This window comes from Mastigoproctus giganteus, chromosome 10, assembly GCF_048544385.1.
Source record: "Mastigoproctus giganteus isolate SK-2022 chromosome 10, ASM4854438v1, whole genome shotgun sequence".
In the NCBI taxonomy this organism is placed as follows: Eukaryota; Metazoa; Arthropoda; class Arachnida; order Uropygi; family Thelyphonidae; genus Mastigoproctus; species Mastigoproctus giganteus.
In genome coordinates, this window is record NC_143584.1 from 188,346,975 (window position 1) to 188,367,496 (window position 20,522).

The 20,522-nt window shown below is 37.3% G+C and overlaps 1 protein-coding gene across 1 annotated transcript in view; it reads left to right on the forward strand.

Moving 5' to 3' along the window:
* Positions 1-20,522, forward strand: part of LOC150079657 (medium-chain acyl-CoA ligase ACSF2, mitochondrial-like) — a 118,428-nt gene that overhangs the window by 42,622 nt on the left and 55,284 nt on the right. Inside the window, exons 9-10 of the mRNA XM_090383155.1 lie at positions 6,177-6,325; positions 17,411-17,502. Of these exons, the coding sequence (XP_090239281.1) occupies positions 6,177-6,325; positions 17,411-17,502 (241 nt within the window). The remainder of the gene's footprint in view (positions 1-6,176; positions 6,326-17,410; positions 17,503-20,522) is intronic.

The window sequence follows — 20,522 nt, forward strand, 5'->3', positions numbered from 1 at the left end:
ATCTCATTGCCCTTCTCTGTACTCGTTCCAGCAGCTCTACATCCTTCTTAAAATGAGGCCTCCAGACCTGTATGCAGTGCTCAAAGTGTTGCCCGACTATTCCTTATGCAAGGGAATAATCATCTCCTTAACCCTGCTTGCAAAATTCCTGTTTATCATTGACGAGACACCATGAGCTACTCTTTCAGATTGTCTGCACTTCTCAGAAAGCTTCGTATCTGACTGCACAATTACCTCCAAGTGTTTTTCATTCTCCACTAAATTCTAGTTTGCTGGTCCACTCTATTTCTCCACTAATTTCATTCTCATCTAAATTCTGATTTACAGGCCAATTCTATTTTTCTGTACACTTGTTCCCTGTATTCATTAGAATCATTAGGCCTATGACACACTCCTGGTCTCATTTTTGCTTTCCCAGTGCTTATGTCACACCAAACTTACTCAACATTGCACTGGCCACCAATGTCAACTGCAATCGATTTTATGTGCTGCTTAACTAAGGGCATAACCCCTCCTATCTTCTCTGTCACTTCTGTACACATTGTACTCCTCATATTCAAATTCTGCATTCCTCATATCTGTATGACATCACGTCTCCAATGTTCCAACATTTGATGACTTGACCAGCATTTAAAATTCATTAGATTTATTTACTAAGCTCCTAGCTTTGGTGTACATTCAAGTATACATGTACCTGGTCTTACTCTTAGTTACTCTAACACAGCCTATGTATTTATTTGTTTCGTGATCTCTCACTTCAGGCCTAGAATTCCCTTGCACCCTGCTTTCCAGGCTGATGCATGTTCCAGTAGAAACAGTGCAAGGATCACTTTCACCTATGCCTGCGACTATCGGTAATCTGTTAGTCTATGTATCTCCCAGAGCTAGCAGTTTTCTACTCACCTAACACTGCCCTTGATAGCATCAGCAAATATCCTTTCATTCTTTCCTTTTTAAGTATATCCCATCATTTTAAAAGCAGTTTCTCCTGTTAATAAGCACAGACCATGCTGAGAAAAATTCTACCCCGTGAGCATTGCACAATCTCTCCAAGACCGAATTGATTGACAAGGCTCTCATCATATACTCCTGCCTATCCTGTCTGGGCAGAACTGCAGTTTCAAATTTAACCCTAACTCATGACTTTTTTTTCAACATTGACCTCTGCTTAAATAAGTCTGCAGACCTCTACTCTTATGTCATTAGTGCCAACAATAGTTTAAACATTAGAGTACAACAATATCACCTTTTTCTGCCCTTAAAAGATATCTGCTCCACAATGTCATTTTGCTCCTGGCAGACATACCCTGGTCTTATTTCACCTATTCTTTTGTACAATGAATTTCCTGTTTCCCTGACAATAGAGTCACCAACAATACCTACTCCTGTGGACTAGCACACCCTGCCATTTGGGGTTGCTGCTTGTGTGATACACAAGTGTGAGCTTTGGTGTTGAGTTGAGTAGCTGAGAGCTTGATTCCCCCTCTCATTTTAATTCTTTTGAGGCATAGACAATACTCTTCAAGCTCTGATAATCAGCCATCAGAATGCTGAGTTGGTACCTAATTTCTTTATAATCACCTGCACCAAACACACACAATGACATCCCCTTTAGCTCAAGTAGTACATTTTGTTAGGCCATGATTCATAGGAGAACTGTCCCTTCAGTTCTCCTCCAAGCCACGACACTCCTGCTACTTTGAGCCCATCGCTTTGCTGCCCTAGTCTGGGGCATGATTTCCATTTAAATTCAGTATAATTGAAAATACTACACTAAACTAATATACTTAAATACAATAAATAACACTACTGTATTCACTAGTTATGCAGTTAAATTATATCTATTATGCTATCAAGTTTATATTTTATAAACTCGATTATAAATTATCTAATTATGCCAACCTACATGATTCAGACTTTTGAGATACCTACTAACTACTTGTTTACCACAATTAAAAACCTACAATTCCAATACTTTGCGGTACTTTGCAACTACTAGATATGCTGTCTAGTAGTTGCAAAGTGGCCTTAAGTTACATGCTCTGAGTAAGAACAATTTTTTGAGCTGTATAATAATTGATTTTGAACATGTTGCCACTTGAAAACTGGCAATTTTCAAGTGGTACTGGTGCATTGAAAAAGGTTGAGAATCTGTGGCTGATAATTTATGGCCTGGACAGCAAGGACTTCAGCCATTCTGGAACAAATTGTAAAGCCAGGATATTTTGAATGAATACAGGAGAATAACACTCTCCTTAAAATGTAGCAAATCAATGCTTACACTGGATTCCCCACCATTTGACACATGATCAGAAACAAAACCCTGTGAAAATTGTGTAGTCTCACAAATTGTGTAGTCACAGTCTCTGCATACCACATTGAATGCACAGCATATAACAAAACACCTCTCATTCCTTAAATCTTCTATTATACAGCTCACAAAATGGTTCACACTTACAGCATGTAACTTATGGCCCCTTTGCAACTATCAGGCAACATATCAGAGCTCACAACTGTGTCAGCAGTGCAGCTACCATTTCCCAAATTAAATGATAACCTGCCTAAATGTAAAAGTATGTGTTTTCACAGGCCAAATTGCACATTGTTTGGGCTGAAAAACTCAGAATCTTCTTGGAGAAAATTCTACTCCCTCCACCTGAAATATGCAAACTACAACTCCAATTGAAGAGTCCTTTAAGAATCTTCCCATTTTCAAATGGGGTTCAAACCGAGACCTTACCAAATGAGTGACAAGTGGTGAAACTACAATAATGTCATGAAGCACATCATGTTGGTAACACATTAACTAAAAATGTGAGGCTGTTATTCTTGAGTGTTTCTAACAGAAATAAGATTGTTCACAGTATTTCATGGGTTAAGATCATTTAAATGGATATATAAATATGTTTTAAACATGAGCAAGATTCTTGGTAATTGTTTACTGTGTCTAAGTTTGGCATTTGACATGTTCAGTATTCATCATGAGGTGTCATAAGAAGATTCCTTCCTCTCCATATTCAGTGTGCATCTGTGATACGAGACAACAGAGAGTGGTAATCAATGGACACTGCTCTTCGTGAACTAATGTTATTAGTGGAATTCCCCAGGGTTCGGTGCTGGGCCCACTGTTGTTTTGTGTATTCATCAACAATATTGATGAAGGTATATCAGGCTTAATGTCCAAGTTTGCAGATGATACAAAGATTGGCAGGGTTGTTAATGACAGTAAAGATAATATGCTACTGCAAATGGATCTAGATAAGTTGGGCTGAGAAGTGGCAGCTGAAGTTTAACATTGACAAATGCAATGTGCTGCATATGGGTTGCAGTAACCCAAGAGAAATGTGCCAACTGTGTGGTACTACACTCAGGGAAGTGGAAAGTGAAAAAGACCAGGGGGGGGTATCTGTGTAATTTTTTTACGATGAATGAAGTTTGCTAAGTTTATGAAAGGAATAGTGCAACTATTCAGCTATTTTTCTGTTTAATTAAAAGATGGAAAATTCTCCTCCACCTGAATTACATAATAATGTATTTAATTTTTAGTCTAATGCTCATGCTAAGGATATTGGAAGAAATCCACATGTACAGACAATAAGTTTATTTGAGAATATTTACTGTCATAGCCTTTAAGGAAACAATATGTTTTGTTAAAATAAGGGATTATTGTTGGATAAGTAAATTTTCAGAAATTTGTGTATTTGAAAGTAAATAATTAATGGCAGGCTAATGAATCAGGATTCGTTATGGGATAAGCACTGTAGACGTTGTGCCTAGGACCTATGCTCAAAAATTCAAGCAAGCAAAAATGTTAACCAAAATATTTTTTTCTTTCCTTCGTTAAAATGTACATCATTAATAGCCCTTATGTTTAAGCTAGCAAGCTGATATGTGCAATGGTAATGCTACATGTCATTGTCATCCATCAAGATTGACCATGCAATTCTTGCTGTAATAATTGGCATTCACATAAAGTTTGTCTGTTGTTTCAAGGAAGTTTATGTGCAGTTTGGTTTTTATAGATACCTGAAAGAGACTGGTGTGTGGCATGTATGATGTCCTGTCTTTTTTCCAAATGCTGATCCTGGAGAAGTTCTTTCATTTTGGGGACCAAAACAATTTATGGGACTCATGTCTCAGGAGTACAGTGGATTCTCTAGTGTTTCCAGTTCCATTGGCCAGAAATTTCTCTATAGATGCTGCTTCATGGCATCATTCATTTTCATGCAAGACAATTGACTAAAGTGGCATCATTACATTTGTCATGTTTGCTGATTGGGGGAACATTTAGGAAATGAGAATTCACAATGATAAAACACTTTTGGGAGGTATTTATTTTGAGAGATGTGTGTTGCACTCCTAAAAGGAAACACAAGTGCTCATATGTCATTTGTTAGAGTCCATTTTTGTTTTTATTATAAACTCTTAGCTTTTTTGCTGATTGGAAATGGTCTTTTAGTAATTATTATTTACAATATTTATCCTACTTCTCATTGTTTGAATTTTTTTTTTGTATTATATGCATTTTTCTACTCATTTTCTATTATACTCCCCTTATATCAATGTCCAGCTTTTCATCTGGCAAATCTTCCCAAATCTTGAAAAAAAGCAAATTTCAGAAAAATATACGACAGGTATAATAAGTCAAATTATAGAATAAATAGTGGGTTGCTAATGAGGGGTGTTTGTACACCCCTGCCACATAAACTCTCTTTATGCTGAAATATTATGTTTTTAATTCCGAGTGCATGGCTTGCACAAAAATCTAATAGACTTTTACCGTTAATTTTACTCACCAGATTTTCCTAGATTATCTCCTTAGATGTAATTTTCATTTCCTACCCTGCTCTTTATATCTCTAGCCAATAATATTCTTTTTTTTTTTTTTGGCATTAGTTTATAGTGCTCTTTCTAAGGTATTTCATCATCAGACTTTCTATTTTAAAATTTGCCCAGAATTGTATATGATGAATTGAAACAGCATTTTGATGTACTCCAGTTCATTCTGAGCCCTGCTTCCCAGCTAGTTAAGCTTTCTTTCAGACTGGTTCGAAAAGCTATTACTACTCTTTCCTGAATTGTACCTTGCTTACAGATATTGGCTATATCATTATAGAAAAGGATCTTGTGATCACAGTTGGGAGCAGGGCCTGCTAATGTCTTCGCTGAAGCAGGAGATCCATTCCAGTTTAATGGTAACTCTTTCAGGAAACTTTGTATAAAAGTTGAAGATACAAGGATATTTAGTTATTCCATTTCTTTGTTTATTAACATTTTAGGGGTTTCTTATTTCATAACTGTATCTTGCTTACAGAATAAATTAATTTATAATTATTGTTTAGCTGCAGGTTCCAGTATTCATCCTCTTGGATGCTTGCTGTTCTGATATCTGATGACAAACTATTTCTGATAATCCCATTCTTTGCCATTTGATTTCTAATATTGATGACACTTATCTTCATGATTGTGTTTAGCATGTTTGGCACTGTGTCCTGGTTTCTTGACAAGCACTGTGGAGAACCTTTTTGACTAAGACAACATCCAAGCTGTTATGAGTTGCAATTGCTTTTGTTTTATCATAGTGCTATGCTTTTGATTTCAGCCTATAATTTATCCATTTTCTTTGTCTTAGCCTCCTATTGATAGCCCATCGTTGTTCAGTAGCCATATAGCTGGATCCCTACTAACAGGTTACACAATGGGAAGGTGAGGGGTGAATATTTGATCTGGTTCCCCACAAACTTATTTAAAGTACAATAATATTAAATAAAATGCACAACAGTTTGTCCTAATTTAGTGTTTTCCTCAATTTAGGGCATAATATATTGTTTCCTAGAGGAAAAATTAAGCAGGGTACACTTTCACTCTATTTAAAGCTTATTTATTATTGAGAATTTACATCTCTTCAACTCTGGTATCAACTCTCATTTGACATTAACAATGTTAAATGAGATATTCCTGTAGCTTGAAATTGTAAAGGTGGTTTATGAACATCTTGTACATAAAATGCAGTTTGTACAGTTTTTATGGCCTTCATTTCCACTCTGTACCCAGAACATTGCATTTGATGACTTTATTTTAGTTTTATGTCATAGATATTTTTGATTAATCAGACATCATGTTCAGAATTTCATCATGTAACAGTTGCTCATTATTATTTCTTCATGTTTTTATAGAAACCCATAACATGTACTCCTGTACCCCTCTTTCACAGTTATGGGTGTATTAATGGAAGTATACTTCCTTGCTTGTATAAATATACTGCTGTATATCCTTCATCCACATTTGATGTTGAAAAAATATTGGAAGCTATTCAAAACCACAGGTAATTAAATGAGTTTCAGTTCTTTGTATTAGAAATATTACGCCAGTACCTTATGTATAAGAATAAATACATGATCTGTGTTAAATAAAAGCTAGTTATTTAATGCACTAAGCTTTACAAAAGTACAATTGACATTAAATACTGAATAAATAATAAATTATAATTAGAAGTAGTTTCTGTTTACTGATAATTTCATCAGTGGGATATTAACAATTAACTTGTTGTTTGTACAAGGAAGCTAGACAAAGATGGAGAAAATCAGTTTATAGCCATTACAAGTCTAGTTACCTAGATGTCCATGTGTAGGTCACACGGATCTCTAGGCAACTAGAACTACTGTCTTTTGTTTTTTTGCTGCCAATCTGAAAAACTTGTGAAGGTGAAATCTCTCATGAGAACTGATAGAACCATTGATAATGGATAACCATCGAGAGAACCGTTGATAATGGAGCTTTGTTGTTAGGGATGCTGAGGAGATGACATTGCCGCTATTGCATCATGGTCAGAAGTTTGGGAACCCTCTAGCAGACGCTTTATTTGTATGCAATTGTTGATGGATGATGTTCTCCATAGATCTGATCCTACACTGATTTGGAGCTCTGCACCTAATTCCTTGACACTAATACAGCAGTCTTCCAGGATTAATGTCTCAATTTTTGCAATACTCTCTTCTGTTACAGCAGTTGCTGGCAATCCTGGGATTTCTTTATCGTGTGCCAAGATTCTTCCACATTTGAATTGTTTATATCAAAGTGCAACAGTGCTGTAACCTGGTTAATCTTCTCCATAAAAAGAAACCATTTCTTCATGGATTGTTTTGGGTGTTTTTCCCTTACAGAAAGAGGAACCGAATCACTGATCTGTATTCCACTTTATCCATTGTGACACTTCACTTCATTCAGTGCTAAAAATTAAAAAAATGAATTGTCAGTTCAAAACCAAAATTTGTGTGGTTGCTATAGAGATTTCAATTCCTAAGTCTTAAGTGAAGTCCCAGCATGCTGAAAATATGCAAAAATGTGTGTCCAAATTACAAAAGTAATTCCAATGGGAACTGGGTAATTTTAGAAATGTACAGTTTAACCTTCTGTTGAAAGAAGAATTACTGAATCAAAGGATGCACTGAGGGATCAACTGGGCAGAAACAGAAAGAAACATAACATGGATTTGTAAAAAGAAAATCATAATTTTCTAATCTCCTGAGCTCTTATAAGAATTGTCATGAATGAACTGTATGAAAGAATAAATTTAGCATACTATTAGCATATAAATTTAGCATTTAGCAAGAAAGTGGTTAGTATTAGTAGTGGTAAACAATGCAAAAAGGCTTATAAGGCATTACTCAAAAAAAAAAAAAAAAAAACCACTTTCCATATCACTTGTCTATCCCCTCTAATAATTCGTCTGGTTCTTACTTGAATTTATTCAAAATACCCACTTCAGCAACACCAGATGGAAGTTTGTTTTAATCAACTACCCACTGGCGAAATGAAGGCAGATTTCCACATATCTATCCCTGCAACCATCCTTCCTTGGTTTGAATTCGTGTGACTGAGCAAGAAGAATTCCATCAGCATCAAACTTACTCAATCCATCCAAATCCTTAAGCACTTCAATCAGATCACCTCAGAGGTGTTAGTCTCCGTTTTAATTTCCACTACTGAGTGTGGATGTCAATCAGAGATTACTGCTGCCGTATATAGTACCTTGCATTTGTCAATATCAAACTAAAGTTGCCACTTCTGAGCCCATCTGCCTAATTTTTATACATCTTGTTGCAGTAGCATACCCTGATTACTGTCATTAATCACCCTGCCAATCTTTATATCATCTGCAAACTTAGACATTAATTATGATATGTCTTCATTGACATCATTAATAAATACACAGTGTTTAACGAAGATATGGTATAACTTCAGGAGCTGATTTCTGAAGCAATTTTGAGTTAAAAATATGCTTATAAACATGGGTCTGATTCCGAACAATTACAGTGGCTGTAGAATCTTAGAAAAAAACAAAAAAAAAAAAAAAAAAAGGAAGCAGTTATAAGCAATATAAAATAAAAATAACAATAGACACATAAACATATCTGATAAAGCATTGATTTAGTTATTAATTTTATTTAGGAAAGTTACAATGTATTTACAGATATGTGTGGAAATTTGCCTTTAGCCAGCAGGTGGTTGATTACTGGAACAAACTTCCATCTGTCGTTGTAGAAGTTGATAGCTTAAATAAATTCAAGGAAGAAGTGAACAAACTTTTGGAGCAAATAGATGGGTGAAATTGGAAGGGTTTTTTTGGCTGATGCTCTGTAAGCTTGCTTTCTTGCATCATATACTAATGCTAATGCTAATATGTACTTGTGTATGGTTAGATTGGATTCTCAAAATGCCACCTTCAACTTCAGTACATTTCACTGCTTGTGTGTGAATCACACAATCACCTAAGCTCATCATGGCAGTCTTTTATGTCGGCCCAGTATTCAATATGTGATCAAGTAATGCATCCCACATTTGTACTTTTGTGTGGTATACAAGCTCCTTCATCTATCCCCACAAGGGAACATCTAAAGAGTTTAAGTCTAATGGCTTAGCTAATTTTGTGTACCTCAGCAACCAATCCATCTCCCAGGGAACTGGTCACTGAGGTGAATAACCACTGCATGGGAAGAATAAGGAAGAGACTATTGTGAGTAACCAATGCATGGAAAGAATAAGGAAGAGCTCCATTGTGTTGAAAGTATGTTAGATATTGTGTAGCTAAAGGTACATCTTCTAACGTTTGTGGCAATTCATTTTGCAGAAATCGCAGATAGACTTCTTCAATAAGATCACCCTCAAAAATAAATGGACTAATCAGTTGATCATGAAGGATTTGATGCCACACATTAATACTGAATCGATGTTGATTTGGTGTGTAGGTATTGTTGCCAGTGTCTCAGGAGAATTGAGTTTCATCACTGAATAGGATGTAATGATATATACGGCAATAGCCATTCAGCCAATTCCAAATTCCAGCCATCAGGCAGGATCTCTTATTAGATGTTGAATATGCTGCGCACAGTATGAATACATGCCTTCTTTATGCAATGTTCTCTGCACTCTTGATTGGGAAACACTGATGTGCATGGATATCTTTTGCATACTAGCACTGTGATGTGTTGCCTCAATGATGTATTAGCATAAGTATTAGCCATATAGGACAAGGGAACCACAGGCTTTTGCTGTAATGGCAAAAAAAAAAAAGTTTATAAGAAAATGCAAATTATGTGCTTCCCTCCTCATGTAGGTAACTATCGATTTGACCTTTGAATTTCTTCAAATTGTCAGCCTCAATTACTAGCGGAGGCAACTTGTTCCAGTAATTGACAACCCACTGGCTAAAATAAAACTTTCTACAATCTAATCTAAACTTCTTTTCCTGTAATTGAATTTATGGCCCTAGTTCTGGAATTCTTTATAACAATTAAAATTTCACCTTCATTAATTTTACTAACTCCTCTCAGAGTGTTATAAACTTCAATCAGGTCCCCTCCAAGGTGCCTGGTTGCCAAGCTATGTAAGCACACATAATAGAGGTCTTTCCCCATGTGGTTGCCTTTTTGCTGATCTCACCATGTGTGTGCTCATCTTTGGACTTGTTCAAGAAGCTCAATGTCTTTTTTCAGATGAGGTCTTCATACTTAGACACAGTATTTTTGAAATATGGTCTGATTAATCCTCGATAGGCCATGGGCTTTCCTGCCTGCTTGTTTACACTATTCAGAAAAATTCTTATTTGTCTGTATTGTAAAAACAGTAGAAGGAGAAAGGCATCTTCTTCAGTATTAAAAACAATAGAGGAAGAAAGGCATCTGTAATTCCTAGATGCCTTTCTTCCTCTACTGTTTTTAATCCAACACCACGAAGTGTATAAGTTATTTTGGGGTTGCAGTTCCTCAAGTGTAAGTCCTTGCATTTTGCTGCATTAAACATAGTTGCCACTTTTCTGACCATTCTTGAAGCCTGTTCAAGTCAACCTGAAGGAGCACTGCTTGGCACTGATCATTAACAACTCTCCCAATCATTACGTCATCTGCAAATTTTGATATTGCACCCTTTATTCCTTTGTCGATGTTGTTTATGAAAATAAGAGACAACAATGGTCCAAGAACTAATCCTTAGGATGCTCCACTTCTGATGTTACAATAATCTGAAGAATATCCATTAATCATATACCTTTGCCTTCTGCTCTATAGCTATCCTGTAATCCATCTTAGAATCTTTCCACTGACCCAGCATAATTCAGTTTATACAGTTCCAGCTTATATATAGAAAGTAACCTTTGATGAGGGACTGAGTCAGATGTCTTCCTAAAATTCAAACAGACTATGTTGAAATTGATCCCTACATCTAGCTCATGATTAATTGTGTCAAAATAGCTTACCAGGTTAGTTTAACATGATTTTCCCTTAACAAAGCCATGTTGTGTGTGTGTGTGTGTGTGTGTGTGTGTGTGTGTGTGTGTGTGTGTGTGTGTGTGTGTGTGTGTGTGTGTGTGTGTGTGTGTCCTTCAGCATAACACAAATTGGAGCAGTGTGACATTGGAGGCAAATTGCTGCTATGGATAAAGGGGTGGTTGAGGGGGAGAAGACAGAGAGTGGTAATCAATGGACACTGCTCATCGTGGACTGATGTTATTAGTGGAGTCCCTCAGGGCTCAGTGTTGGGTCCATTATTGTTTTCTGTATTTATAAATGATATTGATGATGGTATATCGGGCTTAATGTCCAAGTTTGCAGACGATACAAAGGTTGGCAGGGTTGTCAAGGACACTACTGACACTATGCTGCTGCAACAGGATCTGGAAAGGTTGAGCAGATGGGCTGAGAGGTGGCAAATGAAGTTTAACATTGACAAATGTAAAGTACTACACATGGGAAACAGCAACCCCAGAGCAATGTATCAACTCTGTGGTATTACACTGACAGTGGTAGAGAATGAAAGGGACTTGGGGGTGGTTGTGCAGGCAGATATGAAGTTCTCTGAGCAGTGCAGACGGGCTGCAAGGGTAGCTCATGGAGTATTGTCAATGATATACAGGAATTTTTCCAGCAGGGATAAGGAGGTGATTATTCCATTGTATAAGGCGATGGTCAGGCCACACCTAGAGTACTGTATACAGGTCTGGAGGCCTCATTTCAAGAAGGATGTAGAGCTGCTGGAACGAGTACAGAGAAGGGCAACAAGATTAGTGAATGGAACAAAGTGGTGCTCTTACAAAGAAAGGCTTAAGTTTTGCAAATTACAGTGTCTGGAGACTAGGCACTAGCGAGGTGATCTGATAGAGGTGTATAAAGCCTTGAATGGTTTAAGCATGCTCAATGCTGATGGGATTCTTCCTCTAGCTCAGAAAAATCACCTGAGAGGGCATAAATTCAAATTGAGGAAAGACAGATGTAGGATAGACGTGCGGAAATTTGCCTTTAGCCAGCGGGTGGTTGGTTGGTGGAACAGACTTCCATCCCTTGTGGTGGAGGTTGATAGCCTAAATAAGTTTAAGGCTCAGCTGGACAGGTATTTTGAACGAACAGAGGGGTGAAGTGGAAGTGGGTTTTTTTTTTTTTTTTTTTTTGGCTGATGCTGCATAAGCTTGCTTTCTTGCATCAAATGCCTCTACTAATGCTAATGCTAAATTTCTGTCTAAATGTTGCTGGATTCCCCCTCTTAATCATTGCTTCTAAGATTTCCCTACCACTGAAGTCAGACTAATTGTTCTGTAGTTACCCGCTTCATTCTCAGAACAACCTTTATGATTGTTCTGAGCATGAAGCTGGCTTTTTGGCTCTTCTCCAATCCAAAGGAATTTCTCCCATGTCCAAAGATGCTCTCATAATTAACCACCTGAATGGTTCAATACACTCTCTGGCCACCTCCCTCAAAATTACAGGGTATATGCCACTGGCTCCAAGAGCCTTACTTGCTTTTAGGTTTGAAAATTTTTCTAATAAACAGTCATCTGTAATTTCAAAATCACTAATTTCATGTGACTCAGCCTTGCTTCCACAGCCTCTCCTCAGCATAAAGGATCTTTCATCAGTAAAGACCATTCTCTTGTTCAACACATCTTTTCAAACTGCACACTCATATTGAGATGTAACTGCTGGGAAACGAGCTGGTATCTTGCAGTGTTTGGAAAACTCAGCTAACAACTTGTTGATTTGCAACTCTGCTGTTTATAAAACTTCACTGGTATTCAGTGACAACAGTGAAAGCATTTCCTTTGCAAAATTCATAAACATATACCATATTGGAATATTTAGCACTTGTAAGTAAATTTATTTAGCACTTGAAAGTAAATGACATTGCAGACACTGCTCTGCATACTGCATGTTTCCTCAGGCTATGTTCATTCAAGGTTTCACGGGTGCACAGGTTACAAGTGTGACTTGCAATGATCCATTGCTGAGAATCTACAAACATTACATGATTCCGTAATTATTCAGAATCTTACCCATGTTTGTATGAACTTTTTTACCAAAATTTGACTCAGAAATCAGTTTCTGAAATTATGTCATATCTTTGCAAATCACCTTTATAGAAAACAATTATGAACCAGCATGACCCTGGTGGAACCCACTAATAATATCAGTAATGAATGACTATTGCTGTAAGTGGACCAGTATCACAAGTGGAGTTTTGCTGGGTTCAGTACTGGGGCCTGTATTTTTTCTGATATTTGTCAATGACATTGATGAAGCAATGTCAGGATTTGTGTCAAGGTTTGTTGTTGATTATATGATTAAAAGATTGGAAGGACAGGCAAATGATGGTAACTAAAGTATGCCACGTCAACAAGACAGACCTAGATTGATTATTTAGTTGATCTGAATTTTTATGAAAACTCCAAACACAAAAAGTATTACTACTTATTGTACTTAATACCATGTATTGAAGGTTGAGAAGAGAGAAGATACTTGTTGACTTGAATTTCTGTGACTGTGATTTTTGGGAAATATACATGTTAAGGAAAGTAATTCCAGAAAATGGAAGTTGAAGGGATAAATGGGGAAGAAGAAAAGTTTGGAGCAATACAGTGAATTGATGCTGACTGGTAGAGCTACAGGTTTAGAAGAGAGTAGGAGAATTACATTGTTCTCACAGATGCCAATTCAGAAGAACAATGCCCTTGGAAGTATCTGTAGGAAAGGAATGCAACAAAAACTGAATGTCTATGAGACATAGAATGGAGAGACTTTGTAAGGGATGGCTCATTAAATAACCAGACTGTCCTCTTTTGAATGGAGTGGAGTGGAATGTACAGGGTATGATAGGAGGTGGTTTACTGAGATCATCAATACAAAAGTTAGAAGAAAAATAGAATATTAGTATGCTAGGATGCTAGTTGGCTGTATCTTTAGCTGAAGATGCAGTAGAACCATCAGGTTGGAACAGAGGTGGCAGTACAGTTGGATAGAAGTTGCTGCCAGTAGCTCTGACTAGAATGCTCAAATAAAATTTAGAAAAGAAGCAAATTTTCCACCCTTAGCCTGAAAATCAGGTTTGGGTTAATTATTATCTGCTTTTTTGTTATGAGCTTTAGTGATAGCTGAAACTAAACCTGGACATTTGGATGCAAGCCAACTGTGATATGCAGCATTCTCGAGCAGCCTTAGCACATATATTGGAAAACCCAAGTTTAGATAAAAGGATGGGATTTTAAGGTGAAATGTGGAATAAAGAATTTCATTTGTACAAAAATAATTTCACTGACACAATCTGAGCAAACACTGGAATCAGAAGATTTAAAATAAAAATCCATCCAAGGAAAAGAAGAATAGGAATCTCACAGATCATCTCATTTCACATTCTTGCAATACCAAACAACATGAAACTGAGAATGGCTGTGAAATTGGAGAAGAGACCATCACCAAGTTCTGATCTGAGATGTCTAGGGGATTAATAACCTTGATGGTGTACTTTAAAAATTTGTTTGTGAGAAAAAGATCAAGAGTGTTGGGTGTGTGGTTACGATCGTAAGAAGTAACTACAAAACTGAGGCCAGCTGGAGTTGAACACATTAAAGTCGCCAAAGAAAATTATCTCACTGTTAGTAAAGCTGGACTGGAGAAAGTTGAGTTTCAAAGAAAGGAAGTCAAAGAGTACCAAGTAATTAGTTGAGTTAGGAGAATGATGGGAACAACAGATGAATAAGACAAAATGGGGTAGAGAGATTTTAAGGCAGAATAGATCAAAAAAGGGAGATTCCAAATTAGTAAGTCTCGGACAAGGAAATCATAGGGTTGCATGTGCACACATACCACCCTTAAAGTGAAAGGAATCATAGAGCAAATAATTAGGGAAACTGAGATAAGCAGTAGGATAAGCAACCAGTAACAAGCACAGACCATTCTGAGAAAAATTCTACCCCATGAGCCATGCATAATCTCTCCAGGGCCAAATTGATTGACAAGACTCTCATCATATACTCCCTCCTATCATGTCTGGGCAGAATTGCCAACACTTTCAAATTTAACTCTAATTCATGACTTTTTTTCAACATTGACCTGTACTTGTTAAATAAGTCCTCAGATCTCCTACCCTTAATGTCATTAGTGCCAACATGTACAACAATATCACCTTTTGTGCCCTTAAAAAATGATATCTGCTTATAATGTCATCAACTTTTGCCCCTGGCAGACATACCTTGGTCCTATTCCACTTATGCTTTTTGCACAATATATTTCCCGTTTCCCTGACAGTAATCATCAACAGTAACTATGTACTGTGGGACCAGCACATTCTGCCTTGGGGATTGCCACTATGTTGCCTGATGCACAAGTGTGAGCTCTGGTGTTGAGTTGGGTAACTGAGAGCTTGATAGCCCCCGTTTTAATTCCTTTGAGTCTATAAACTCTACTACTCTTCAAGCTCTCATAATCGATCATCAGAATGCTGAGTTCCCACCTAATTTCTTCACACTCACCTGTACCGAACACACACAAAGGCATCCATCCTCCTTGGCCATATAATGTACTGTTCCAGAAAGTCTGCAAACATTGCACAAGTAGAACATTTTGTTAGGTCATGATTTGGAGGGCAACTGCCCACCTTAATTCTCCCCAGAGCCAAGGCACTCCCACTAGCTTGAGCTCTTTGCTTTGCTGCTGTGGTCTGAGGCATGATTTTCATTCAAATTCAATATAATTAAAAATACTTCATTAAACAAATATATCTTATTCAGTGATAACACCGGTTATGCTATGAAGTTTGCTGTTATGTATGACATGAAAGTCAAAAATAAACAATTGCACATAAAATACTTAAAAAAACATATTAAAATACAAAATAAAAGCACCCAAGATACCCAAGGTATGCAGCACTGAATCCATTATATAAAGCCTTGGTTAGGTCACTTTGAGTACTTTATGAGGGATGTTTGAAAATTTCATAGCCAGCATTTGCTGCAACTTGGGCCTCGAAGAATGCATCCACCAGTAATGATATCACTGTCAGTGGGAATAGGGATGTGAGCCAGGTATTTTTTCAAATTAGGAAATAGGCAAAAGTCAGATTGTTCTATACCTGGTGAATATGGGGGGTAGTCCAAGATTTCAAAGCTGCACTCATGCAATGCAACCATGGCGCTGACAGACTTATGAGCAGTTGTATTGTGCTGATGAAAAGAGATTCCTTTACTGAGATTTCCTCAATGTGTGTCTTTGTTTTTTCACACAAATGCCTCACAAGGTCTGTGTAATGTGCCCCATGACTGTCTGGTCTGTAGGTAACTAACAACACTCCATCAGCATCCCAAAAAAACAATGCCATCACTTTTCCAACAGATGGAACCAACTTTACTTTTTTTTGGAGGGGAAGTAAAGCTGTGTTTTCACTGTTTGCTGACTGTTCACTAACCTTGCAAGGAAATTTGCAGGATCTGCTTTTCAAGCAGATCCTGCAAATTTCCTTGCAAATGTTCACTTGACTTACCAACTCCTGTGCATTTTTAATCTACTATCAACAATTTTGGGACTAATTGTGCTGGCATCTTTTTTTCATAGTGTGAACCTGTTATTATGTGGTGCATATGTTCAGATGAGATGCCTAAGATGCTGGCAATGTACTGAACTGTCACTTATCAATCACTCAACACCAGATCATGCACACTGTCAACAACTTCTTTGAGTAATGTACATTGTAGGTCTTCCAGGCTCTCTTTCCCTTGTTTGAATTCTTCTTCCCACTTCTTAACCATGGAATAGGTAGGGGGCATCCTCCACCAATATTGTAACTTTATGAATTACCTTTGAGATTAGCCCTTCTTATTCTCAAATATTAGATGATTGCACGGTGACTGATTTTATCCATCTTTTCCCATTAACACAACTTTTTTGACTTCACAACCTGTAATTGAAACTGCACAAAACTTGATGGGTGGCTATCTGAAGTTGCTTTTTGTTATACATTACGTAAAGAAATTTTTAACACTGTACCACTACCCTTTCATACTTAGGCCATGAACTTTTCAAATGCCCCTCATATATAGGTCTGGAGTCTTCCTTTAAGCAAGTGAATTGATTTAAAAAGTTGCAGCAAAGAGAAAAAGTTAGTTAACAATGTAAATAAGTATTTCTGTAGAGAGAGAGAGAAAGAGAGAAATTTCATTTTTGTGGGTTGAAAAACCTCAAGTCCTCATCTGCATGGGGACTTCATCAAATTGTTTAAGCCTTTGAAAGGTTTGAGTTAATTAAACAATTTTGGATATTTTTTTTTGTTTTATTTTGCAGGCAGCACACTAGAGGACATGTATTTAAATTAATGGGAGAGCAGGGCCAATTGTAAACTGGATAGAATGAAATTCTCTTTTAGTCAAAAAGTCATTATTGTTGGAACAAATTATCACCTAATCTTGTATAACCAGAGAGCTCATGTCATTTTAATGGAAAGTTGGTAACCTTTTTTTTAAGGCTGATGCTAAATAAGCTTGATTTCTTTCTATAAGTTTGCCTTTAGCTTATTTATAGATGTGATTTCTTGTTTATAGTGTTTATTGTGTTTTATAACTTAAACCTACTCAGTGATCATGGTTTCTAAATTACAGGTGTACAAATCTTAGCGGTACACCTACAATGCATATAGATGTGCTTAATCATCCCAATTTAAAGAAATATGACCTTAGTAGCTTGCAAGGCGGTGAGTAGATTTTCTTGTTAGGGGGTATTATATGTGATACTGGATATGTTACCTTTTAGCTGTATGTAATAAATTCATATATTTATATATATTCATATAAATTCATAAATACATATATTCATATATGTATGACAAACAACTGCTAATTGTGCCAAGAAAATGTTTTGAAAAATGGTATGGAAGAATGCATCCATATGGAGAAGTCTACCTTTCCTCCGCATTGCATGAAATCTGATAAATAAAATAAATTTTCTGTTTATACTTCAGGACAACCACATTGTCAGAGCTGTTCACAAGGTAGAGAGAATATAGGAAACAGCACTGTATTTAGCAGATACGGGCTTGAATCCCAGACACTCAAAGCACATGTACTTATGCACCCTCATGCTTGACGACTCAGCTATGGAGGCTTCTGATATGGTGATAAAATATATTTTAAGATAACCATATCTACCAGCTTTTCCAAAGTTACAGAAAATGTTGCAAGTAATATTTTATCAGTTGGTAATATTTGTTGGTAATATTTTATCAGTATAACAGAAATTTTACATTCCTTCCAGATTCAGTCAAGTTTGTGTTATTTCTTTAAAATATCACTATGTTATGTGTTTTAAAATTAAAACTAGCAGATTTATTGATATAGACTTAAATGCCACTGTTAGGTGGCTTTACTCATTATTAGAGTTAAGTAGAATGTATACAGCGTAGGTATTGAGCTTTTGTTTTATCAGACAGGAGTGGTATCTCCATATTTTCTATAACTTTTTTTTTTTTTTATGAGAACCCCAAACAAGAGAGGTATTAGAACCTATAGTACTTAGTACTGTGCTTGGGTTGGAGGTTGAGAAGACGAAAGAAGATATTTGTTGACATTAGACTTGAACTTCTGCAGGCTGTAATTTTCAGGAAATACGTATGAAGGAAGATTGTTCCAGAAAACGGCAGTTGAATGAATAAATGAGGAAGATGAAAAGTTGGTTCTCTGAGTTTGAAGTTGGACAGTAAATGGATGTTGGCTGGTGGCAGCACGTGTTCGGACTGTTTTGAAAGAGAGAGCGGGAATTATAGAAGCCAATTCAGAAGAACAGTGCCCATTGAAGTATCTATAGAAAAGGCATGCAGCAGAAACAGAACGTCTATGAGACAGGGAGTAAAGAGATTCTGTTAGAGATGAGTCATTAATTAACCTACTGCCCTCTTCTGAATGGAATCTAGAAGCCTGAGAGAGGTTTTGGGGGCACCACCCCAGATGTGGGAACAATATTCCATGGTAGGGCAGATTTGCGATTTGTACAGAGTGAACAGCTGTTTGGAAGAAAAGTAACGCCGAGAGCGAAAAAGAAAACCAAGTTTTTTAGAAGCAGAGGAAGCAATATTTGTAATGTGCTTGTGCCAAGAGAGATTAGAAGTCAGGGTAATCCCCAAAAGAGATATATCAAGTTGTCTAGAAATTAGAGTGTCACCAAAGATAAGCATAGGAGCAGAAGAATCCTTTTTGCGAGATATACGACAAGACTGAGTTTTACAAGGTTTGAAATCAACTACGTTGTCTTTGCCCCACTGGACAGTTACCTGGAGATCGGCATTTAAGGAATTGGTAGTGAATATTTGAGAAGTTGAAGCTGATTGAGCATCTCGACCAGCTGGGTTGGTGTGACTAGAAAACAGAAGCCAGCTGGAGTTATGAACATTAAAATCACCAAGGAAAATTACCTCACTGTTAGGAAAGTTGGACTGGAGAAAATCAAGTTGCAAAGAGAGGAAGTCAAAGAGCTCCACGTGATTAGTGGAGCTGGAAGAATGGTAGAGACAACAGATGAATTTGACAGAATGAGGTAGAGAGATTTTAATCCAGAGAAGGTCAAAAAGAGGAGATTCCAAATTACCAAATCTCTGACAGGGAATATTGGAACAGACATATGCACAAGTACCACCTTTGAGGCGAAAGGAATCATACAGTGAATAATTTGGGCAACTGAGATGAGCAGTGGTTGAATCAACCGATAACTGAGATTCTGTCAGAAAAAGTACATGGGGTTTGGCAGACTGCAAGTAGAAATGGACATCGTTGAGATTAGAACTGAGACCACGTATATTTGTGAAATGGACTAGGAAGTGTTTGGGAGGTTTAGATCTTTTCGCAGATAAGCTAACTCTATTAGTTTGACAATTCATGGTGTATTCAATAGGAAGAAAAGTGGGGGGGGACATGCTGTATGAAGTAATGAAATTTTGGATGTGGCATACACATAGTAAGAATATAACCAAATCCTTGATATAACGTGGCCTCGACAATGCCCCCCGCATACACACTACACGGACTCGCTCCAGTCACTATCTGGCAGAGTAGAGGTAGCAAGATTATACACTAGCTGATCTGGAAGCCTCCTAGAGAGTTACCAATAGGTTTGGTCCAGTGTACTAACTAGTGGCTGGCCTGCGAACACCATTTTAGAGCTGTACCCTCGAAATGTAAGGAAGTTTGGATCTTGCCATGATGTCCATCATAACTTCAAAAGACATCAGACATACTGCATGATGGAAGAGTTGACCGGAACTTAGCTCTGGAGACTAAACATGGGTTCCACCACTTCAAGCCTCCAATAAGCAAAGTGGTGGTATTGCACCAGTTGATGAGAGTCATCTACCACCTAGTATTGCCTAGTAACACAGAGGGGCGGCATTCCTCCATGTGGTGTGGGTGCCACACCTCCACCCCTGCTTACGTTGGTTCACACCTGGGTGGTCACCTACGGTGTGCTTGCGCCTGGTGGTTATATCCAGGATTACCAACAGTCCCACCATCATGAAGGTGCAAACAGAGGATTGGCTGTAACAGACTGACCGGCCTTTGCCGAAATTGGGTCCAGTTAACTTGAGTGTCACCCGAATATCAGTTCCATGAACGTTTTTGGCTCCCAGGTAGCAAGTATAGCTTGTCTGGCATATCTGAGAGAATGTCTGCGACAACCTCAAAGACCATGGTGGTTATACTTGAATAGTTTTTCTAAATGTTTTTT